Source organism: Coturnix japonica, chromosome 9 (assembly GCF_054131305.1).
Source record: "Coturnix japonica strain WE chromosome 9, WE-NBRP24, whole genome shotgun sequence".
Taxonomy (NCBI): domain Eukaryota; kingdom Metazoa; phylum Chordata; class Aves; order Galliformes; family Phasianidae; genus Coturnix; species Coturnix japonica.
Genome location: NC_140671.1, coordinates 21,664,027 through 21,689,095, shown reverse-complemented (window position 1 = coordinate 21,689,095; position 25,069 = coordinate 21,664,027). Strand labels below are relative to the sequence as shown.

Genomic DNA, 25,069 nt, shown 5'->3' with positions numbered 1-25,069 from the left:
CTTTTCCCTTTTAGTCTTGCTTTTCCCTTTTAGTCTTGCTTTTCCCTTTTAGTCTTGCTTTTCCCTTTTAGTCTTGCTTTTCCCTTTTAGTCTTGCTTTTCCCTTTTAGTCTTGCTTTTCCCTTTCACTGCTGCTTTTAGCTTTCACTGCTGCTTTTAGCTTTCACTGCTGCTTTTCCCTTTTAGTCTTGCTTTTCCCTTTTAGTCTTGCTTTTCCCTTTTAGTCTTGCTTTTCCCTTTTAGTCTTGCTTTTCCCTTTTATTCTTGTTTTTACCTTTTAGTCTTGCTAAAAACCCTTCTTAAGGCCTCAGCACCATCAATGAAGAGGCCACCCCGCCGGCAGCAATAGAAGAGCCCATGGGGCAGCTGAGGAGGCGGGGGCCAGGCAGCACCTGGGACACACACTGGCCCCAACGGACCCTTGTCATCACCGTCCAATTCAACCTCAAATAGAAAACAGAAAGACTGCAAACAATAAATTAACATTGAAAACAATTGAAAAACAAAGTGTTAGTATTGAGTGTTGGTATTGATATCGGCACAGCTGTTGACGCTTCCCCATCCTTGACGCTCTCTCCCCTTTTTCCTACTGCCGTGCAACTGCTGCCACTGTTGCATTCCAGACACGAACCCCACGGGCTTCAGAGAGGGCAATGGCAAACCTCTGCTCCTGGGGACCAACATCCACAGGCCGTGCTACAGCTGGGGTCAGCCAGCTGGAGCAGAACCACCAGTCCTGCTGGACACCAGGCTGAACCTGCAAGGAACCCACCCGGGCTGCCTTGCCGAACGCTGTCCTGGGCTGCGTGAGGCCAGGTGCCACCCGTGGGTGAAGGGCGGTTATCCCGCCCTCTGCTCAGCCCTGAGGAGGTCACAGCTGGAGCGCTGGGACCGCAGCTGGGCTACCCAGCACAGGGGATAACAACACGCTTCTTCCCATTACGAGTGGACCATTCGGTTCTACCACTCCAGATCCGCAGCCCATCCCTGTACAACCGCTCTTAAGTAGGGACCTATACACTTCCTTCTTTGCAGGCATTTGAAATGTCTCTACAGAAGACAAAACCAGACAAAAATCTTTCCGTGCCTATTCACACCACGTTCCTAAGACAACACAGCTGGTTCTTAAACACGGTAGTACGTACCCTTGGTTTACTGCACATCTGGTGAACAGAAAGTTCTCCAGCCTCACTATGGAATAAAGAACTCCACCATCATTCCCATGCTCCCTATGAAGCATACTGAGCTCCAACACTCAGTCAGTCCCTCACTCAATCTTCCCCCTTCTAATGTTCTTCCATCTAATTCCACCTCACATCACAACACAAGCTGTCACAGCCTGGTGTACAGTCTCATCAAAGGGAACGCTGCTTGTTTGCCATCAGAATTCATTAAAAAATGAAACAATTCAACAACCAACAACCACTACTTCTCATATTACCTACAGGCAACAATGCCTGAAGAACTGGAGTGTCAGATGGCATGCAAAACATTACAAGTTGGCTCGTAGGAATGAAAGAATTTCATGAGAGAACGGGGTGTTGGTATTGATAACGGCACAGCTGTTGATGCTTCCCCATCCTTGACGCTCTCTCCCCTTTTGAATGCGGGCAAATTGAGTTGCTGTTTTTCTGTGTTTTCTTCTGTTGCTCTTTTAGCTTTTAACAGAGCTACGAGTTTTTTTCCCTGTTAAGGAGCTATCTCAGGTTTGCGATTCTGCACCTGCGAGCTTGACCTTGAAAGTCCAGGCGGACTGCCAATACTCCGGTATATTTTATAAACACTGCTGAGCTTTGTTTTCTTTTACTTTTTTTCCTCTCTATTGAAGAAAAAAAAAGGAAAAAAAAATGTTTACTAAATTTGTTTTACCAGGGACTGTGTGCCATTGGTTCCTTTTTTGAGACGCTCCGAACATATTGGGTCATGTTTAAGCTAGCCACTTTTTCTTATGGAGCTATACAATTGTATAATGGATTGAAAGCATGGTTAGCAATGCTCACTTCGTATCTGCGTACAGCTCCAGAGGGAGCAACTAATGCAACTAATTATACAGAAATGGTGATTTTTAAGCGTGCTCCTCTTTCTTTCTATGAATCCTTTATGCAGTTTTTGAATGATCAGTGGGCCACACTCTTAATCTCCCTGATCTTACTGTTGATTATTGTAATAATCTCACTCAGTATCTGGATTTATAACATCCGGAGGAAGACTTCCCTAGAACCAGAGAATACTGAGTGGCAGGGAATTGAAGAGATTCTCAAAGGACAGACATCTTCAGTGTTATGGAGCTTCACTCCTGAACACTTGAAGAACCCTGAGAGTTTGATTGCATATTTGAGGCAGGAATGTTGTGGCTCAGGCAGATCTCAGGAGGCACAAATGATTTTGGGCCTAGCTAATGCTTATCGGGCCTTATTCAATACCATTCCTGAGAGGGAAGTTTTTGAAGCTGAGAGAGAGAGTCTCAGGGCCGAGAAGGAGAGTCTTAGAGCTGAGGCAGAAAAACTTTAGACTGAGAAGGTAGAGAGAGAAAAAGCTTTTGAAGCTGCGAGAAAAGATCTCCTGTACCAACGAGACTCAATCTGGTATGAGAAAGAGAATCTTAGAGCTGACGCAGAAAAACTTTGGGATGAGAAAAGCTCCCTGCAATCCCAACTCAACACTCTCCAGTCCGAGCACAGCGCCCTCCGGTCCGAGCACGACACTCTCCAGTCCGAGCACAGCGCCCTCCGGTCCGAGTACAACACTCTCCAGACTGAGCGCGATGCCCTCCTGACCGAGCACAATGCCCTCCAGACCGAGCACAATACTCTCCAGTCCAAGTATGACGCCCTCCAGTCTGAGTGCGGCACCCTCCAGGCCAAGCACGATGCCTTCCAACCCAACTGCGATGCCCTCCGGTCCGAGCACAACACTCTTCAGTCTGTCCATAATGCCCTCCGGTCCGAGCATAACGCTCTTCAGACTGAGCACAATGCCCTCGGGACCGAGCACAATACTCTTCAGATTGAGCACAACGCTCTCCGGTCCGGGTACAATACTCTCCAGTCCAAGTATGACGCCCTCCAGTCTGAGTGCGGCACCCTCCAGCCTAAGCACGATGCCTTTCAACCCAATTGTGACACCCTCCAGACCGAGCACAACACTCTTCAGTCTGAGCACAACGCTCTTCAGACCGAGCACAATGCCCTCCAGGCCGAGCTCAACACTCTCCGGACTGAGCACACTGCCCTCCAGGCCGAGCATAACGTCCTCTGGTTCGGGTACAACACTCTCCAGTCCAACTACAACAGCCTCCAGACTGAGCTTGGTGCCGTCCAGTTTGAGCGGAACACTTTCCGAGACCAGCTATGTGCCCTCCAGGGTGAGTTGAATGTATTTAACCAACTACCAGGGGCACATGTAATCCAATTGGGCCAGCCACTGGGGGCGCATGTAGTCCAATCTGACCAGCCACCGGGGGCACATGTAGTCCAATTGGACCAACCATCGGGGACACCAGATACAATGTTGGTTGCCCCTGTAAGAGGGTGAAAGACAAAACAAGTTTCAACTCAGTTAGAGAAAATGCAGAAGGAGTTAGAAGAGCAGAGGGAGTTAGGAGAGCAGGACTCAGGAGACTCAGGTGACTCGGGAGAGCAGGGGGAGTCAGAAGACCAGAAGAAGTTGGAGGAGCAGAGGATGTTAGAGGGGTATAAGAAGATGATAGAGGAGCAGAAGATGTTAGAGGAGCAGAAGAAGTTAGAGGAGCAGAGAAAGTTAGGAGAGAGGAAAAAGAAGGAGGGTTACCTGGAGGAAATAACACAAGCATCAGGGTCAGGGTCAGAGTCAGAAGAGGAGCCAAAAGCTACTTTTTCTTTACAAGAATTTCTCAAGTCCAAACTTATAGATGGGGCAGCCTCATCAACACAGTTGCCACCATCAACACCTGGGACTCTTGATAGAGCAAAAGGTGAGCAAAATATTACGACCATTATTGATCGATCTTTTAAACTGAGTGAAATTCGAGATCTAAGAAAGGATTACACACGTCAGCCAAAAGAAAATATGGTCACTTGGTTACTTCGCTGCTGGGACAATGGTGCCAACAGTGCGTGGCTCGATGGCAGTGAAGCTCGCCAACTGGGTAGCATTTCCAGGGACTCACGTGTGGACAGAGGTATTGGCACATGCCAAAATCGGTCCTACACCCTCTGGAAGCGGATGTTGATAGCGGTAAGAGATAGACTCCCCTTTTAAATGGGACTTGGAGCCTGAGAGAAAGAAATGGACTGATATTGAGAAAGGTATCCAATTTTTGAGAGAAAATGCTCTGGTGGAAATGCTATACAGCCGCGAGTTCAATCGTAATGATCCAGACCAATTACATGATCCTGAAGCAGTCCGCGTTCCACGACAAATGTGGCGTGACTTTACAAAAGCAGCTCCAGAAAAGCATGCCAGTGCACTTGCATTAGTATATGGCAAAGGGGACAGGAAACCCTTTGTGAATGAACTAATTGGCAGACTTCAGGAACTTGGATTATTTATAAGCGCCACAGAAGTTAATCTGTATACTTCAGCCATTGTCAAAATTGTGGAAAGGTTAAACGAAGTGGAGGGAACACAAAATGATATTATTGACAAATTGGCTAATGTGCCTGATGTAGATGAATCCACGGTGGTACAAGATGATGGAAACCAGGATTTCCACAATCGCCTATTGAGGAAGCTAAACAACATGAGTTCCTCTCGACCTGTATCATCGAAAATCTCAACCATTAAAAAGAGACGTCCTCGTATTCAAGCAAATGACAATGATAAGTCACCTCGAATCAACAATGAGACTACACGTCTTGCCTTGTTGCTTTTCCTCTGTAGTCATGGGGAGGACATGAAGAAGTGGTGTAATTCATCCACCTCTGCACTTCAGGCACGAGTGAAAGAATTACAAGGTGAAACAACTACCAAGGTGAACTCTTCCAAGAAGGGGAGAGTTCCAGTTGCTGCAAGTCAACGAGGTAAACAATAGAGGGGCCCTGCCCCCAGCCAGGGGGGGGAAACGGACAATAGAGTATACTGGACTGTGTGGATTAAGTGGCCTGGCACATCTCAACCACAGAAATATAAAGCCTTGGTGGACACTGGTGCACAATGCACCCTAATGCCCTCAAGTCACCAAGGGACACAACCAATATATATCCATGGAGTGACTGGGGGTTCCCAAGAATTGACTATGTTGGAGGCCGAAATAAGCCTCACTGGTAAAAACTGGCAGAGACACCCTATTGTGACTGGTCCAGAGGCTCCATGTATACTGGGAATCGATTACCTTAGGATGGGATATTTTAAGGATCCCAAGGGGTATCGATGGGCCTTTGGGATAGCTGCTGTTAACACAAACGGTGTTAAGCAGCTGTCAGCTTTACCTGGTCTGTCAGATCCTTCTGCTGTGGGGTTGCTCCAGGTAAAAGACCAAGAGGTACCAATTACCACCAAAGTGGTTCACAGACGGCAGTACCGCACCAATAGGGACTCATTGCTCCCCATTCACAAGCTAATTCGCCAATTAGAAAATCAGGGAGTGATTATCAAAACGCACTCGCCTTTTAACAGCCCCATATGGCCAGTGCGTAAAACCAGTGGGGAATGGAGGCTGACGGTAGATTACCGTGGCCTGAATGAAGTTACACCTCCATTAAGTGCTGCTGTACCAGACATGCTAGAACTCCAGTATGAATTGGAGTCAAAAGAAGCTAGGTGGTATGCCACCATTGCTATTGCTAATGCCTTCTTTTCCATCCCATTGGCTGCAAAATGTAGGCCACAGTTTGCTTTTACCTGGAGAGGTATTCAGTATACCTGGAACCGTTTACCCCAGGGGTGGAAGCACAGCCCAGCAATTTGCCATGGATTAATCCGTGCGTGCACGCAGCTCCTGAGGACACTGAGCTGTATTTCTGGTTAAAATGCACAAAACAGCAACAGCCAACAAAGGTGGCTGCTGCCAGCTCACCTGACCAGCACCTCATGCTCTGTTGTTCTCTTTTAGCACAAACCATGCAGTACTAACACCACCAAAGCAGCAGTGCTGCTGTAAGCCCATGCTGCTCCTGGACCCCCCCTCTGCCTCACACCACAGGTCAGAAAGCAAAACTCAGAGGGGGAGCAGTGGAAATACAAACAGCAAATGCTCCCCATAAAGCTTCAATCCACCCAGCGGGCTGTTACCTCTCTGTTATTTTCATTACTTGGTATCAGCTGGGTTACAGATGGCTGCTCAGAGTTACCAGCTTCAAAAACTAGGTCAATGGTATCAGAGAGAGGAAGGAAACATAACGATCCTGGGCTTTACGAACCCAAACCATCCAAATAACAGCAGCCTAACAGAGAAGATGATTTCACTGAGAGTCCTCATTAACCCCAGGCCTGGCAGCTGCACTGCTGAGCGATCAGAGCAGTGAGAGGGGCAGAGGACCGTGCAGCTGCAGCTGCGCACTCAGTACCTTTTACCATTGCCCAGTAATTCCTATAGGAGTTAATCCTGCTGCATAACCTTCCAGCAAACATAATCAGTAGCTCTCCAGCATTTCCTAAGACATAGTTAATTTTTTTGTTAGCAGGTTGGTTATGCACAAAAAGCAATACAAAGGGCACTACCACTGCTCTAATTCATACAGAAGTGCCCCGGATCAAAGACCAATGCTCCTGCACTCCTCCAGACCCCAGTTTCATACAACACATTCTGCAGCCAGGCTTCCCCTGCCCTCGTTCCCATGGGGATGGTTTCCCTATTCCAGCAGTACAGGCAGTTACAGCACACAGGGCTTCCAGCCGCAGCGTGGAGCAGAAGCAAACAGCTGTGTGCCAGGGAAGAGTGAGCACCAATACCAGTTACCTGAAATGTCGGTATTGAGGCCAAAGATTTGTGTTGTGAAAGCACAGCCACACTTACAGCCACAGAAACCTCCGCTGTGGGCTTTGACTGGGTCAGGTTATGGGATTTCTTCCCAGTAAATATGTAATTGTGGGTCTTTAGGTCAGAACAATCAAATCATATTTGAAGGACTCATTACAACAACGTTTAGCTGAACAAGTTTCCCAATTGAAAGCAAGTTGTAAGCATGTTTAAATGCTACACATCCAGTGCCCAATCTCTTTGAACCTATGGAGAAGAATTTTTGGGGAGCACCAAACATTGTATCACCCCAAGCAGGGACAGTTTAGTGTCTTAACCAAAGGGCTGCAGCAGCCTGGATAGGCATACAATGGGCTCAATGATACCGTTTAATATTTTATTAAATTAAGTGAACTTCCTTGGGTACAGCTGTCACACACCACCAGAGACCCCTGAGCCACAGCCTGGAAGCAGCTCCAGTCACTGAAGTGCAAACCATACCAATGGAAATAGCAGACACCTCGCTGCTGTCAGGGGCTGGATTGAAAAAGATAGTAATTAACATCCCCTAAAGTAAAACACATTCAGTTTTTCGCTACATTTATGACCTCTTCCTAATGTCTAAACCTCATTTTAATAAGATTATGCTGAACACGGTATACATCTATTGAATAATCTGTATATGTTTTACCCTTTTGTTGTACCCTTTTTAACACAGCTCATCCCGTGCAAATACCTCAATATCTTATTTGTGCAGAGAAGCAATGGATAAGGAGCTCATGGGACATTCTGTCCAACAAAAGCATTGCTGCTCACAACTTCTGTGCTTTCTTTTTTCACAGGTAATTACTGAGCCGGAATGTAAACGAAGCTTGTCACTACATTTAAAGAAACACTTGGGGATTGCACAGTGGCAGCACTGAGGAGCAGTGCAGGATGCTGCTCCATCACTCCCAGGCAATCGTGGCCCATTTGTTTCTCTCACAGGCACCACAGAATGTGAGAGAAGTAAACAGAGAAGGACACCAGGGTCCCTCTGGGACAGGATCCCCATAGAACAGCCCCCCAGCTGCTGCCTGTTCTGCCATCAGGACACGCTCCTCCCCTGCATTAGAGAAATGAAGAAATGAGGGGCTCAGGGGTGTCCGTATGGTCACAGACAGTGGCAGGCATGCTGCTTTCTCTTGCAACACTCAAAAACAATGGTGTCTTTGTTGTGGGGAGGCTAAATAAATAATGCAGCTAGCAGATGACATAAAGAAAAGGAGCATTACCTGATTAAGTTCCAAATGTTGGCTGGGGCAGCTCCGCCACCCTCACAGGTAAGCAAACAGCCGTGTGAGCTGGCAGCTTGCTGTTCTTTAGGGCTAAAAGTGCCCAGGGTGCATAGAGAGACACAACATGAAGATTCTTGGGTATTAAGTACCGTTTAGCACTGGATGACGTCTGATAACATGTATTTATTGTTATTATGCTTTAATTTACTGCACTGGAATGGATGAGTACATGAACCCAGTAGGAGTGGAACCAATGGCCCTTGGACATGGCTTCTGAAGAAAACCCAGCCATCATGCAAGGCAGCTCGAGCACATTTCCAGAAGTAAAAGTTCTATTATTCTACCAACCAAACTCTAAAGAGTATCAGAGGTCTCCAAACAGACATCACATTACATCACTACAGACATAACATTGAGCTTTACATACTGACCATCCACAGCTCCCAAGGCCATCCCTGGAATTCCCCTTGGAAGCAAAGAGATCAGTACTTGGAACTAAGAAAGTGACCACATCTATTATTGACAAGTCCGTAGTTGTTAATAGTTGTAGTGACTTATAGTTGCTTGTTTACTCTGATTATTTACATTCATTCACTTTATGTTTATCCTGTTTTTCATTCGCCTCATGAAGAGCCTCAAAGCTCAAGCGCTGCCGTAACACTGCACACCCCTGACAATGAGTACAGGCACTGTGACCATCTGCACATCAAAAAGTCACAAATATCTCATTCTCAAACATAAAGCCTATGCTCATACATACGCACAGAACGAAAAATGTAAATCCTGCATCATTTGTGGCAACACACAGGGCTGTATTTGGGCATAATTTTCTCGTTACCCACCCTCCACTCCAGCTTGGTGTGCACTGTACAGCCAGAGGAACCTGAACTTACCAGAGCGGGACACCCCCAGGAGCGCTGTGACCAACTTCACCCCCAGCTCAGCCCATTCACTGACACCTCAGCACCCTCCAGTATTCAGTGCCTGAATCCTCACCCACAGAATCATCACCCTTCTGACAGCAAAGACTATCAGGAAACGTTCCTGTCAGGTCATGAAATATTTAAACACATTTGATCACTTTTGAAAATGTACAAAATTAAGTTCCAGAGGAGCATTAAGTTCAGGTGGATCTCCAGGTCTGCCATACACCTGCAGTAATGGCGAGCTGATGTCACAAGAGCAGATGATGTAGAGGAAGGTGATAGAAACTGGAGTGTGTTTGAGACTTGGCACCAACCATATTTCTAGCACAGTCTTTCCTTTGCAGATAACTTTCAAAGAAATTAAAGCTTCATTTTAATATCTAAGGTTAAGAAAACATCACAAACAAAAAGGAACTAACTGTGATTAGCTCTTTTTTCCCCCCTTCTCATTGCTTTCAGCTGTCTGTATGGAAATTATACACGTCTATAATTATGTTTAAAGAACATTCACAGAACTCCTACTCCATTTGTGTTCACCCCACCCCTCCCAGCCCCATTCCCACCTGCTCAGCTCTGCCAGGTCCTGGGGCACAGTGTCAGAACCCCCAGTTCCAGTGTGGCCAATGCCCACCAGGAGCCCACAGTGACAGTCGGGCTCTGCACCTGAAGGCACGGGTTGGAGGCAGCCGGGTCATTTATCTCTTGGGATGAGCCCAGAGTCAGCCCAGCCATGGCTGGGAGCTCCTGGAGATTCCAGTAGGATAAGGACAATCTTCAGACATTTAAGGTATGAAAATCAAAGCGAGTGCATTTTCTGTTGATTATTAATTGGCCAGACTTGGGAGGATCTTCAGAGGGAAGAACAAAAGGTGCATCCCTAATGCAAATCCATGCAAAACAAAAATTAGTTCCTTTCTCCAAATCATGGGAAACGCAGCTGCTCAGTGACAGCTCAGAACTACTGAAAATAGGGAAGACAGCATTTGATCCCCTAAGATCATCGTTAGGGACACAGGGTTTGTTCTGCTAACTTTGCCCCAAAAACCCAGACCGAGTAAACAACCAGAGTGCAAATTATCAGCTGAAACAAACTCCAGCAAAGTCAGGACAAGGCAGCGAGCGAGTTCAACTCCAAAGCTGACTTCACTGTTCAAAGTTGAACAGGAGAGTTCAACTCCAAAGCACAGAGGTGGCTCAGAAGCACGGCAGCACTCCCACATCCCCGGCCCTACGCGTGCTCAGACTCGCAGCTCAGCACCAAACACAGCAGTCAAGAGGCAGCATCAGAGCACACGAAACCTCCCAGGCAGATTCATAAGTAAATCATTTGCATCTGCTCTCCCAAATCACTGGAAAGTCTGCTGGGATTTTCTTCCCCTCCCCTGCAAACACCTTTCCTTCCCAGCCACACCTCTGCCCGATTCATTCACTTTGGATTCCTGTTTTCCAGCTGCATGCTCAAATCGTTTCATGAGTTTTAACGTTTTCTCCTGGACTTTCACACCGAAGCACACACACACACACTGCTAAGAGACACTTCTTAAACACAGCACATCCGAACATCTCACAACACAACTAAGTGCTCAGATCTCAGCAGCGCAGTGTATTCGCTCCCTGCCCCGTCCCGGCGCTCAGACCTTTGCTGCTCAGAGGAGACCCCGCAGTGACCGCAGGAATTAGCGATGCGGCTCAGACCGCGACCACACAGATTTTAAAGCCCAGAGAACGGCATGTCGATGCACGGCAGAGCCGCCTTAGCCACGTAACGCCGCTTATTCAATCTACAGAGGGCTCTTTTCACCGCGGAGATAACATCACATGAGACACAATCATCGTCAGGACCATTTTGAGCAGACAACAGGACGCCGTACCTTTAGCGCTGTACAGATGAGAGCAGCATCCCCGGGAGGGATTTCCGAGAGTCCGTTTCCAGCCAGGACCACTTCAGGCAGGAATCAGCGCAGTAACACCCGCACGGCAGCTCCCGAGAGCACAACTTCGGAACTTCCCCAAGCACTGCAGGGTTTCACCGGCCCCTCAAATCGTTGCATAAGCGATCCCTCCCCCTCCGCCCTTCCCAAATCCGTCTACCTCTGTCAGTCCCAAATCGCTTCCAGATGGGTACACGCGCTCTCAGCTATTGGACCCGAGCGGCGCAACTCACGGAGCGGAGCCGACCCCTCTCAGCCCAATCCCCGCAGCGCTGCGCTCTGCCGGCCTGGCCCCGGGGAGGCACGGAGGTGGGGTCACGGGGAGACACGTGCGGCTGGAGCGGAGCTGCTGGGGAGAAAGGAGGAAGAGAACCCCCCACGGACACGGGGAAAGGGCGAAGCGGCCGCCCCGAAGTCGCAGGAACGGGCAGCGCCGGGCGGAGCAACGGCGTGGGCTCCGGTCCGTGGAGTTCGGAGCGGCCACGAGGGGCTGCTTCACAGCCCAGTGCTTTTATGGCTGAGGGTCACACAAGGACACGCACGGCAGCACAACAAAACGAACGATTCCTTGTTTTCCTACCAGCCGGTGGCTGCCAGAACGGCTGGAATTGCTATTTTATTTAAAAACTATTTTAAAACATCCGAAAAACGTCACACGTGGGTACTGTTATTTACCTACCCCATCAGCTGCCCTGCGCCAGGTGACAGCGGCAGCATCAGTGCCGTGCTGCTGCTTGTAGGTACCTTCCAACGTGAGGACATGGCAGATCTCAGCTCTGTAGCAGCACAAAAACAGGAGGAAGAAAGCCAAGCATCAGCACCCACCTCCTGGCTTGTCAGGAGGGGGTTCATTTGGGTTTTTGTCCTTCCCCTTTATATAGAAAAAGTAAAATAGAAAAGGGTGAAGGTCTTCTGCCAACCTGTCTCTGCATATATTACGAGCACTTTGGTTGTTCTTAATGACCAACCAGCACACTCTAACCACATGTGCTTTTCCCCAGACCATGCAGCTGATGACAGCACTGCATGGTATCGCCCTACAAAGAATCCACGCTAACAGCAGCACTGCAGAGCCACCACCTCACCTCCTGCCTTCCTCCTTAACAAAGGGCACAGCCTGAGCTGCCCCATGGCCCTGGTTGGATTGAGCAGCCAAGGAATGAGCTCTCATCGTTCTTTTTTAATGAACACCTGATTACAACAAGGAGAGACCCACCAGCTTCTACGCAGTATAGGCTGAACGGGTGAGGATGTGAGTGCCATGTTTGAACACTACGTATCAACATTTATCACCTCACATAACATGGCTGATGGGAAGCCATGAGTGGATGAGTTGTAAACCAAGATTTCAGTACAGAAGAGCTCTAAGTGAGCACTCCACAAGCACATACCTTCACTGCAGCAGGACTGAAGGGACTGGATGAAGCCAAGCAGCCCCAGCAGCCCACGAGCAGAGGAGGGCCAGGCTCCATTCCAGTGGCCAAAGCAGGGCCGTGCTGTGCCAGGCAGTTGTTTTCACCAAGGGTGAAGTACAGCTTTTCTCACATTGCTGCCTATTCAGTCACTGAACTCTACTAAATGAACCAACTGACTGACTACCCTGCCAAGAACAGTTATTAATTCCAGTGGTACAAACTGCCCAGTCTCTCAATGCTGTGCTACATGCTCAGCTTCCTGCTGGTAATGCATCCAAAGGAGCAACAGTGCACCTATGCAGTGTGCCTTGCTCCTGGCATGGAGAACACAGCTCATCACAGCACTGCGTGCAGCAAGCTTCATACTCAGAGCAGGACACAGCTCCACAGCAGGCACTGAGCTCACAGTTACAGTGTAGAAGTAGTTAGCTACAGACCTACAGCATTATCAAGGGACCTTACAGAGAGCACCTGTTGCTTCTTGTATTTCACAGTACTCTGAATCAGCCCAACAAGCCCAAGTAAAGCACTTGGTTGGGGCAGAACAGCTGCACCTGCAATTGATGCTTCCGCTCTCTCATGGAAACAAACAAATGTCATTATCTTGCTACAGGGCAAAGCACCAAGTCTTCTCTGCTTCATAGAAATTCAAAGATTGCCATTAGTTTGTGAGAAACAAATGAGGTACTTGGTGTTTCCCAAGGAAGAAGAAAGAAAAGATATTGGAGAGCAGCTTTAATAGTCATGAAACAGCAGAAACCATCATCATGTTTGTCTGACGTTAACACAGGGAGGGAATGGTTTACATGCACAGGAGAGCAGCAGATCAGCTCTTCAGGTGTCACTGAAGGATGCATTTTTAAAACAAACAGAAGTACCGACCTCATCCAAAGCGCTGTTACACAGATGGCCTTAGACCTGATGGCATCCCCTTATCTCATCACAGTCAGAACAGCTCTAAGAGATCTAAGCAAAAAGGTTATGTTGTTTCACATTAGAGATTGGTTGTTGGAGATGGAGGGAGAAAAGCAAACGACCACACCTGTCATTGACATATGATCAGCTAATCTCATTTATTGCTTGGCTGCGTGTACATTTATAATACAGATAATTAGCTCATACATAGTGCAAAAGCGGAGCTCATCATTGGTTCCCAATTACATACCATCCCCAAGTATCTTTGCAACTTGGAGTTATCATCCTGATAGTTACTCCCTTGCTGAGTTCACAAAACCATGGCTAGTTTCTCACCATCACAGGGCATCCTGTTGCTCTTGCTGTCCTTGCAGGTGGTACAGCTGCTTGTTTAGCTGCACTGTGTTTATGACCCTTCTCAGCTAACTAGCTGTCAATAACACTCCAAAATTGGTATCTGAATTAAATCTTCCATTCCAAATGAATTCTGTAAGTTAATTAAGCATTCTCTGAACAAGCACACCTTATTTAGAAGCCCTAAGATGCAAAAGCCAGATTACAGGTGACACTTCACTAGATTACCGATAGCACAGCTCTAATTAAAACCATCTGGCATGAAAACACGTTTTCCTTACTAAGTAAAACAAAACTCCACCCCTTTCCTTACATCATTCAACGAGTTTCTAAACACACCAAGCACTCACTACTACTCCAGATGGAATCTTTAGGAGCAACAATATTTAGCATCTTATATATATTTAGCAATGATAACTGGTGCTGTTGCTGAACTTCCTTTAACAGCTAACACCCTGATACCGGAGTGCCGGCAGATCGCGCTCACTCAGCCGGACCGGCGGCATCACTTGGGCTCCCGGCTCCCCCTGGGGGCTGATCCACGAACATGGTGCGCTGCAGTTTTCACCAGGTGGAGAAGTTTAACCCTGAGAAGCAGCGTTTGTTGGTGAGACGCTTCCACGTGCAGAGACTCAGCCCGGCCACACACACATGCACGTGGATTCCACAGCCAGCTGCGGATCTTCCCCTTTGGTTTCTAATCACAAAGAAACCTCCCTTTAGAGTCACAGCTGAAGCATATATAAGGGCTCGCACTCGTGTGTGTTCGTTTTTCTTGAATATTTTGGGGGAGGCGTTGTTAGGCTGCAGCTCTGAAGAGCATGGAGGGTACCTGGAGGGTCTGCGTTTGTTTCTATTGCTGCATTCACTGGTTTTCTTTCAGCATCCAGTGCTCCCCCCGCTCCAGGGGTCGCGCAGCTCCAGACAAGGGCTCCGGGCTTATGAGAGCTCCTGAGCTCCGCGAGCTCTACCCGCTGCTGCGGCTGCCCAAGGGAGCGAGCCGAGGCTGTGCGCTCCTGCCCCCCCTGCTCAAAGTGCTGTCCGACCAGGGATGGCAGAGCTGGGAACGTGGGACCCCCAGGCTCCAGCTGGACTCCCGAGCCCTGCGGTACATGAAGAGGCTGTATAAGATGTACGCCACCAAGGAGGGAATCCCAAAGGCCCACAAGAGCCACCTCTATAACACTGTTCGACTTTTCACCCCGTGTTCTGAGTGCCAGCACTGCCACAGGGACCTGATTACAGGTAGGTGATCAGGTAGGTGATTTACAGCACAGGCTGCTGGAGGCGTTTTGGTTTTTAACAGGCAGCCTCATGCCAATGTCTCCTAAATACAGCAGCAGTTAAAGCAGTGGTCTGAATCCAAATCAACTTGGAGCAAATTTGGAGGCTGCTGTTGAAATTCATAACTTTAGATAAAAAAAAATCATTAACATAAAGTTGTAAGTTTATTAAGATCCACAGAGACCACATCTGACTCTTAACCCTTTGCTTCTCTGTGTTTGAAGATCACTTAATGCACTTGTGTCTACCAAAGAACAATCTCTAACTCAGGAAAGCAGCAGTGCTGAGCAGTAAGAGAAGCAGCGTGCTGAGCATTCAGCTCTACACCTGGAGAGAAGGCCAGCATGGGGCTTCACCAGCCTCAGAATGAGACAGAAATTGCAGTAAATACAAATAACATCATGGGAAATGACAACAAACAGCGTGTACTACAGTAGGGACAAATGAGACAGAAATATGCATTCAGAATAGCTTGGAAGCTGTCATTCTGTTTCATGAGAGAGAAGCAAACTGACAGAAATGACTTTCTGCTTTGCTGTTAGTCAGCATCACTGGCAGCTGTTGGTCAGGAATGTGTGAGTAGGAACAATAACTGCAGCTAATGCTAAAAATCTAAAGTTTTAAAGGGAACATGGCAGCACACCCGTTAGAACTTACATCATTTCATGGTTTCCTGCACAGTCCAAAGGCTCTGGTTCCTTTTTCCCCATTGGAACTGCCAACTTTGTGTGCTGTTCCTTAACTGCACTCAGTGCCTCTTAGAAACCTTGGGCCTTCTTGGTTTTGTTGATAAGTTTTGGTTCTGACTGAAGTAGACATTCCATATAATAAAAATATGGGCATCTAAATTGGTTTCTTCTGCTGCTTACCAATTTCTGGTGATCCACTATGTCAGAGCATTTATGTACCGGTGGCAAATCAAGATGCATTAACTGTGCAAGATCTTTGTTTCTCTTTTCAGGAGACCTTCACTCAGTGGATCTGCTCTTCAACCTGGACCGTGTTACTGCTCTCGAGCACTTACTCAAGTCTGTCTTGCTCTACTCATTTGACACCTCAGTTCCCACTTCTTCCTTTACGTGCACGTGCCATTTGGCTGTTAAGGAGCATGATTCTTCTAGCCAAGAATGTCCCAGCATTTCACACTCTGTAGCTTTTAGCCTGCACTTTGAAGTTAGAAAGCGCAAGTGGATTGAGGTTGATGTGACTTCTTTTCTGCAGCCTCTCATTGCTACTAACAGGAGGAATATTCATATGGCTGTGAACTTCACTTGTCTGATGGGTAACCCACAACATATCACTAACCAGGATAATCTCATTAATAGGGCTCTGGTCCCCCCTTCTCTTCTTCTTTACCTAAACGATACCAGCGAGCAAGCTTATCACAGGTGGAACTCACTTAGACACAGAAGGAAAAGCCCAGCGCGGCCCAGGCAGAGGAACAGCCTGTTTGCTGATGTGACAGGTGACAAAGGAAGAGAGAACACGCAGGTTAAAAGGGCATCCAGGCATCGAAGGGAAGAGAATCTGAAGGAAGCTCCAGCAACTCCGCCTCAAAACCTGAGTGAATATTTCAAACAATTTCTGTTTCCTCAAAACGAGTGCGAGCTTCACAGCTTCCGTTTAAGCTTCAGCCGGTTAAAATGGGACAAATGGATCATAGCACCGCATAGATACAGCCCTCAGTACTGCAAGGGTGACTGTCCAAGGGTGGTTGGGCACCGTTATGGTGTACATACGGTGTACACATACACCTGTACATACAATGGTGCAGAACCTCATATATGAGAAACTGGACTCCTCTGTTCCCAGGCCCTCCTGTGTTCCTGCTGAATACAGCCCTCTGAGCGTCCTGACCATAGAGCCTGATGGCTCCATAGTCTACAAAGAATACGAGGACATGATAGCTACTAAATGCACTTGTCGGTAGGGGGTGCACCTTAACCTGCTTCACACTTGCTTTAGGTGTTTTGTAATCTCAGAATATTTGTGGTGTTTGTGTAATTCTGACGGCTCTTTCAAACTGAATAGGAGCATGGAGTTAATTAGTGGGTGTTTATATAATAGCACTGTTTTTGTAGCCACTCGGGCTTTCTAGAATGTGGAAATAAATGTAAATATCTTTTTATTGGAATAATGTTGCATTTGAACAGAAGTGGTTTCAACTACCAGGTGCCTATTTTAAGCTGTTTTGGTACAGATTTAATAATAAATAAAATGAGTGCCTATCACACATATCACTTGAATTCAGTGTCTGCTAGTCTTACTTTATATAAAGAAATCCTTTGTAATGGCACTTCTGTTAAGCTTCTGGATAAGAGGAAAGGCTCATGTTAAAATTATTCTCAGTATTTCATTCTTTTTCCTTTCCAAATTTCCAGCCCCCCCCCCCCAGTGTTTTTCTTGTAGTAGGAATGTTGCAGAAAATGCTTGTTTCAGGATGAGAACAACTCAAGCTAAGAGAGCTTTGGCTGCAGCTCACACAAAGGGGGCTGCTTTTGGTAGGGATTTTTTAATAGAATATGGTGCTGTTTTGAGTGTGGGGGTTTTTTTAGTTGCGAAGAATAGCTTTTAAAACAATTTGTGAGCATGTTGTTGCATAAACTCCCGTTCTCTACCAGCCCTTAACATTAGATCATGACTCACACGGCTCCGTGGGGCTTAGGCTGGGAGCACAGCCTGGTGGGGACAGCACGGAGCCCAAGGACTGTACATGGCTCACAGGGCACTGGCAGGGCAGCAGACGTGCTTTAGTCCCTCGGCATGAGCCTGGAGCTGCGGTGCTGCCTGACACAGCCCAGCTCTGCCCATTGCGTTGGCCTGAAGCTGCTGAACTAAAAATAGTGCTGACTTTGGCGCTGTGTGAGGTTCATCTCACCAAGGGCTCCAGGCGAAATGGTTCCACGTCAAACAAAGTCCTGCCTCAGCTTGGTGCTGTGTCTGATTGGCTTTAAAAAGGGTTGCTTGATGAATGTACGCCACTCCCACCGATCCATTCCAAACGATGGGAGCTGAGCTCTGCCAAACGTGTGTGTATTTGAAGCCGCCTCCTTTCACATTGTGGCTGCGGCTCTTTCAGCAGTGACAGATCGTGGAAGCGCCCTGTGGTGCCTTTTCTCACCGTTTTTAGGGCGTTTTGGCGTTTTTAGGGGATTAAAGATGCTGCGCACCCTGCAGCTGGTTCAGCAGAAGCGAACACGGAGATGTGAAGTTATTCGCTCTTTATCACGAGTGTGGAAAAGTCAATGGAGGACAAAGCATTCAGGCTGTGGAAGCTGTAATGGGGGCAGCTACAGAAACGTATCACCTCATATCAGAAACGTGATGGATCCGAGGGCGCATCCTCTGCGCAGTGATAACGCACCCATTGCAACCAATGGCGACCAAGGGCCGCCTCACCGCCAGGAAGCAGAAGCAGCATGTGAGGTTCCGTTCTGAGTCGCGCTGCAGCGGGGCGGTGTGACAAGGTGACACGGTCCGGCCATGGGCATCCACTTCGGGAACCTGGCCCAGGTGCGGCACATCATCACGTACAGCCTGTCGCCCTTCGAGCAGCGCGCCATCCCCAACGTCTTCTCGGACGGGCTGCCCAACGTGTGGCGGCGCTTCAGCTCGCAGGTCTTCAAGGTGGCGCCCCGTGAGTAGGAGCGGGGCTGAGCGGGGGCCCGATGGAGCTCGGGGGGGCACAGTGAGCAATGGGGTCTTATGGTGGCAATGGGGCTTTGTAGTGGCAGTGGGGTCTTATAGTGGCAATGAGGCGTTATTGTGGCAGTGGGGTCTTATAGTGGCAATGGAGCCTTATGGTGGCAATGGGGCCTTACGGTGGCAGTGGGGCTTTATGGTGGCAATGGGGCTTTATAGCGAGGTGTCATGGCTGTGTTGCCGTAGAAGCACAGCGGGCAGCCCGTGCTGCTCTGTGCCGTGCCCTGTGTCAGTGTTTCCTTTCCGTTTCCAGCCTTCCTGGGCGCCTACCTGCTGTACTCGTGGGGCATGCAAGAGTTTGAGAGGCTGAAGAGGAAGAATCCTGCTGACTATGAGAACAACCAGTGACTGCACCGCTCAGTGTCACCGCTCTGCGTTACTTGTTCCATTGCTCATTCACGGAACCAGAGGGACGGGGAGATAATACATAATAATGCCTAATAAACTTTAACTTTGGCCTGTATCTTTATATGAAGTCTGTGTCTTACATTGTTTAAGGTGAATTATACCCCGTTATCTGTCAGGTGAATGCCATACAGAGATAACAGTACTAAAATCCTCTAAGCTCAAATTGCTTTATTTCACATTTCTCTCTGACTCTATTTTCTAGATACATTTCTCAGTGTATTCAGTTGAAGGCAGCCCTGGCTACAGTACAGGTGATGAGAAATAGCAGAGCATTGGTGAGCAATTTGATCCTTTTATCCTCCTCTCACTGGCCACTTTTTGCTTGAATTAGAACATATTCCAGTCTGTGTACCTGTGAAGAACAGTCTGATATGATACTGACAAAAATTGCCCAGCCTGACTGATGGTTCAGAATTGAATATGAGCTTTGATCCTTTATACAGTTACCAGGTTATCATATTTATTAATAATAATCAGATGATAAACTGCAATTCTGATGTTTGGTTAGCGTTAACTGGCTGAATTAAAAGCAGTTCCTAGGGAACTACAAGGAAGTAAAAGGATTATTTTAACACCCAAAGATGATTTAAGGAACTCTATTACTACCATTAAATTTTCAAATGCATGACTACAAAATTCACCCCGGGGCTCTTACATGTATGACACGTTTCCCTCTGCAAAGTCCAGAACATTTGGCCCATTCCTTTATCTTTTATTTTTCTTAGTGTTGAGCTGTCTGCCTCAAATTCAAGCAAAGTAACACCTTTATCTCCCTGTCACGCTATTCCTGTAGCTGGTACTGAAAATTTATCTAATCTGGAGAGTGTGACGTTCTTCTGTGATAGATCCTTTGTGGGTTAAGGGCTGAGCTGTCTGGAAGTCAAAGATGCTCAGTCTCTCACTTCAGCAAGCTGTGAATATACACTTCCAATAGCTGCAGGCTTTCTTGTTCTGTACTCCCAAGTGCAGTCTGAGGTTGGCAGAAACAAGCAAAGCAAGCTACTCAGTGCTGTAAGTTCTGCTAAAAATAATCTATTTCAGTTCTATTTCTACTTAAGCAAGGGAAGAATAAACTGGGTTCTCCAATTCTGAGCAGCCAAACATGTCGGCAGCCATACTTCATTCAGAACTCTTGTTTGGGTCTTATTTACTTACCCTCAAACAGCAACAGGAGTTGATTCGTAGCCTGAATAACAGGACATCTAAGGTTTCGTACTGTGGGAGTTTGAGTCAATACTTCCTTTTTGGTACCTCTCAGCAGTTCTGTTGAGCATGAGCAGCTCAGAACAGAGCCCAGCCTCTCGTGAGGTCTCTGCTCCCATTCACAGACAGCTGAACTATGTCCAGACCAGCTGCTAGACTGCTGTAAACAGGTGGCAAGTTCAGCTGCCACTGCTGAGTTTACCTACAACCCAGCAGCCCCGTGAGCTTCAAGCGACAGCACCGCTGCCAGGCCCTGGCTTTTAACCTTCATGCTGCAGGGTCAGCAGCTGGGCTGGAGCTGCTCCCTGTCTGTTCCTGCTGCTGGCAGCGCCTGCTGCAATCCCGCTGAGCTGTTCTCATCTCTGCAGTTGCCTGCGGGCCCAGCCGTGCAGCAGGGAGCAAGAAGCAAACCTGGCACATTGACATGCTGCTGCAGTGATGGCTCCCACCTGCCAGGTGGTACGTGGGAGCTCAGCTGAGCAGCATTTCAGAGTCTGAACAATGCAGCTGAAAATCAATCTGTCCCCTCATTTATTTTTGATGTTCCTTCACTAAATGCTAAAAGTGGCAACACAGCAATGTTTTACATTCTTTTCAATTGTTTAAACAATTGCAGTGGCTATCTACTGGCCTGCAACAGACATCTGGACTGCACTGCATTTGCACACATGGAAACAATCAGTCCCTTTTTTTTCTTGCACAGATGAAACAGATGCAGCCCAGAAGGGATCTGCAACTACAAAGACACTATAAAGAACTTATAATACACAACAATTTTGATGTATCATCACACGACTAGTTTTAGCTAGCAAAAAATGCTGAGAAACAATGACATGCTGGAGGCACTGCTCTTAGAGTTGAGATGCCATTCAAACCTGTGCTCCACAGGTGAAGGCAGTAATTAAAACTCAGTTGTATGTAAAGAAAGGATTCAGTAGAAGAAACAGTTGAGAAATTCACAGCAAAATGTAAAAAAAACAACCAACCAACACTGAAGTTCAGCTATTTGATCTGCAGTGATTATGTGAGACCCAAGAATGCAAAATAAAGACCAGTTTTGATTCCTCCTCACAGGGAAGCAAGACAAATAAGGGGAAGTGGGAAAATGTAAGAGGAACGCCAGGAAAGGAGCAAATCTTCCTGCAGTGGGTTGGAGGCAATATGCTGCAAAGGGCTTTCATTTAATCCCAGTGAAATTTGGGCTTCGCAGTAATCATTTGTAGGCTGGAACCTGACAACCAAGCAGGCATTATCTTAATCTATGTAACTTGCCTTCCACGCTGGCACTTATGCCTCCATATTGGGCAATCACAGAAAACTGTAGCCTACTGCATTCACATTTGGATTTATAATGTAGCTGAAGCACAATTATTTTGTACAGTACCTGAAATATTTGTTTTTAAACAGACTGCTTCCAAATCTACGTGCAGAGCTTGACACAGCTATACTGGTGTTCTGCTACTCTGCAACTGAAAAAAGTCATTTCCTTGACAGATACAGTAAACCTGGACATACGTGGTAGCTGGGTGCATGAAGCATCACAGCCAAAAAGGAGTAAATAGTGACAAGGTGCATTTACAGAGTAGTAATCTTAGACACACACCTACTCCTACTTGTCTCAGTGGGAGACAAGTGGGGGAAGCATGTTTCAACTTTGATATTTTGGAAGAAATGGGAAGCAGTATGTAGTGCTTTTTAAACATTATTTTCTCTGGGCTGTTGGCAATCTTCTATCACCACAGAAGAGTTTAAGATTTCCCTTAATTACAGTCTGCCTGTCCACATCAGTGGGAGTTTTGTAGGCACCTTTCAGAAGATGAATCGTGAGGTAGACTATGAGATACAGAGGCAGAGTACAGCAGAGAGCATTCATCTCCATAAACCAGTCTTGCTACATAGAGCAACTCACCTCCATAAAATCCTTGCAGCCATCCCTTCTACTTTTTTGCTTAGCTATCTAGAGATTAACTGCACATGAGGATCCTTGAAAGGACAGATCTGTGATTTACCTACCAAGTAATAACATTATTTTGACATTCCAAACCCCACATGGAAAATATTATATCTGATTCTCAAGTACTGCTTTGTGGGAATAAAGGTTAAATTATTTGCTTGTGATTCTTTCACACACCAAGAATGAGAAGCAGAGTCGAAAGTTTGATTCTCTGCTCAAAATACTCTCAGGAGAGCAGTATTTACCTCCCAGCTGGCAAACTCAGAGCTGTGCATGCTGTGAATGTCACAGAAGTCAAATAAGGTTATGGCTTTTTGATCTTCACCATGAGACTGTTGGCCACCCACACTTTTACTTGCAGGCACACAAGGGAGTTCTGGTAACATGCTAGATAGGTGTTAAAGAAAGAACAGTTGGCAAATCTGGTAAGCTGACCAGACAAAGTACAAGTGGAAGGAGAGTAAATCATTAGCTAGATAGATAGGCCTTGAACCAGATCGCTTCAGTAGATGCTAACTTTGTAATTCCCTCTTGCTCCTAAATGAACTTTGTTCCTGTAATGACTGACAGCTGATGCAACGATAAGAGAATGAAGTCTATAAAAATCTGGCTGTAGCTTGGGAAGTTCTTTTCGGGGCTCTTCCAACCTCCTCCACCCACAGCTGCTCCTACAGTTGAAGTGGCAGCTCATCCTGTGAAGATGCACTGTTGGAAAAGCATGGCATTCCTTTTATTCTTCTCACTGCTGCTCAGTCAGGTAAGCACAGATTACTGTTTGAAGTGCTAGTTCAGACGTCAGACAGCAAAGACGTGCATGAACGAGAGGAACTGGCAGGAGTCAGCAGTGTGGGTAGAGCTCTTTTGGGGGACTCAGCATCCCAAAGAAGCAGAGTGTCTGCCTAGTGAAGATGGGTCACTTGCTCAGTTACTTTTCAGAGTAATTGTGCCTTCCCTCCCAAAGTAACTAAAATGCTGATTTTTAATAACTATTTCTTTAGGACTCGGATACAAACAATTATGCTTTAAGAGAGCAATGTCTGAAAACAAGGAAGATTTAAAGTCCTTCACTTAGTAATGCTTAAGATGATTGACCCGAGCATCAAAATGACCCTCTGCCCACTGCTGCTGCATGTTGCTGACAGTTGGCTGCTCTGTTCCAGGCACACTCTGCTTCCCTGCACCAACCACAGCCCCTCCAGAGACAGAAGCGGATGACACCTTTCTGGAGAGGAGTCTCACTGAGACCCGTTGGAGCCTCATGTAGAGATAACAGTGAATGCATTACAATGCTATGCAGGTACTAACCCTAATCAAAATCATGGCTTGGAGACGTTTGATACTGTGTTATGTGGAGGAAGTTCCTACTTCTTCTCAATCAATTAAGATATGAGATTAACTCTGTGCATAAAAGAAAAAGATGCCAGGAATAAGGATGGAGCAATAGATTGAGACCTCTTCTGTTGGCAGTACCAACAGAACAGAGTCCAAGTGCCCTTGATGACAGGCCTGAGCCATTGCAGTGCAACCCCAGAAAAGTCATCTTAGAAAGAGAAAAAGAACACAGAGTTCGAGACTGAATTTAAGTACTGAGGCCTTAAAAATTAATCCTTAAGGCCAAAATAATTCACTTTAAAGCATATATTAATTAAAAGGGACTAGTTCAGCTCTCATTTTGAAGAGAGCTAAAATACTAAAGCAAAAATTCCTCAGTTGCCATGCACACGAAGTATGAGTAAATTGTCCAAATCCATATAAAAAGTGATGTTGAAGTTACTTGGTGACTGAAAGCTGATTTTGTGGCACCTACTGTACTGCCAGAAAGCAAATGGAAGAAGAGCAGAACATATACATCATCTAGATGCAAATGCTACAGGAAATGGTAGTCAGGCTCCTCTTTTGCATGCATTTGAAATGCTTCTTGTGGTTCTACCAACTAGTATGGATGAACTGTAACAGCAGCTACAGGAAGATAAATAGACAGAAAGGTGTCTCTTATGGGTAACTTGTACGCCACTATCTGACTACTGGGTCAGACCTGGGTAAGCTGTTCTTTGCAGTTACCATGAGAAGCAAAGAATGTAAAACGAATAAAGTCAAACTGAATTAAGTCAGTGAGATAACAGCAGCACCGCTGCAATGGCTGAGTAAGATGAGCACCGCTAGGGCTGGATAGACTTGTGTAAGCCCTACATGGCCGCCAGTCTGAGCTGTCAGTGCCTGATGATGTTTTGTCCTCCAGGAAGAACCGCTGCTTCCTTAGAACTGCCTCCGAGTGACCTGCCTCTAAGAACACCCACTGCTGTTACTGCTGCCACGGCTCAGCTCTACTTGTGACGTATTTATTGACCACTCAGAAGCTACGACAGCAAATCAGCAACAAGTACATTCGACTTTCCTGCCACAGGAACTGGTAAAAGGACTTCAAAAAGATGGAGAGCATTCGCTCACCAGGGTTGTACCTCTGCAGCACGCACTGAGGATGGCCAAGCTCAATAAAAGGACTCTGCATCTCATGTTTGTTTTGTTTGTAATTGTTCATATATATATATTTATTTTAAGGTGCGTATTAAAAGTTTATATTCCGCAAACTACCTGGGTTTTTCCTTGCATCCTGTGACCACAGTGTCTGCTGACGGCACATCAGGCACTTCAAGCAGAAGTGCTTATTTCACAGTGGTCTTTAGACATTTATCGTTCAACCTGGCAAGTGTGTAAAGTTGATCACGCTTCTGTCTCATTTCAGTCTCAATAGCTGAACTCTTAGCCGGACTTCAAATAAAAGCCTGTTAGAAGAGAGAGCAAACAAACTGATAATAATAGTGCT

The 25,069-nt window shown here is 46.7% G+C and overlaps 2 protein-coding genes and 1 pseudogene across 2 annotated transcripts; all 3 read left to right on the top strand.

Annotated features, from left to right (window-relative positions):
* The first annotated feature begins 14,489 nt into the window (after positions 1 to 14,489).
* Positions 14,490 to 17,322, top strand: LOC146759834 (growth/differentiation factor 9-like; annotated as a pseudogene).
* A 1,097-nt stretch (positions 17,323 to 18,419) lies between these two features.
* LOC146759833 (cytochrome b-c1 complex subunit 8-like) lies at positions 18,420 to 19,143 on the top strand. The gene is made up of 2 exons (XM_085509705.1): positions 18,420 to 18,615; positions 18,934 to 19,143. Exons 1-2 carry the CDS (start codon positions 18,462 to 18,464, stop codon positions 19,026 to 19,028), a joined length of 249 nt encoding a protein of 82 aa, XP_085365831.1. The 5' UTR covers positions 18,420 to 18,461; the 3' UTR covers positions 19,029 to 19,143.
* A 3,729-nt stretch (positions 19,144 to 22,872) lies between these two features.
* Positions 22,873 to 24,758, top strand: LOC146759832 (liver-expressed antimicrobial peptide 2-like). The gene is made up of 3 exons (XM_085509703.1): positions 22,873 to 23,002; positions 23,406 to 23,542; positions 24,485 to 24,758. The coding sequence occupies exons 1-3, from the start codon at positions 22,946 to 22,948 to the stop codon at positions 24,519 to 24,521; spliced, it is 231 nt and encodes a 76-aa protein (XP_085365829.1). The 5' UTR covers positions 22,873 to 22,945; the 3' UTR covers positions 24,522 to 24,758.
* The last annotated feature ends 311 nt before the right edge of the window (positions 24,759 to 25,069 follow it).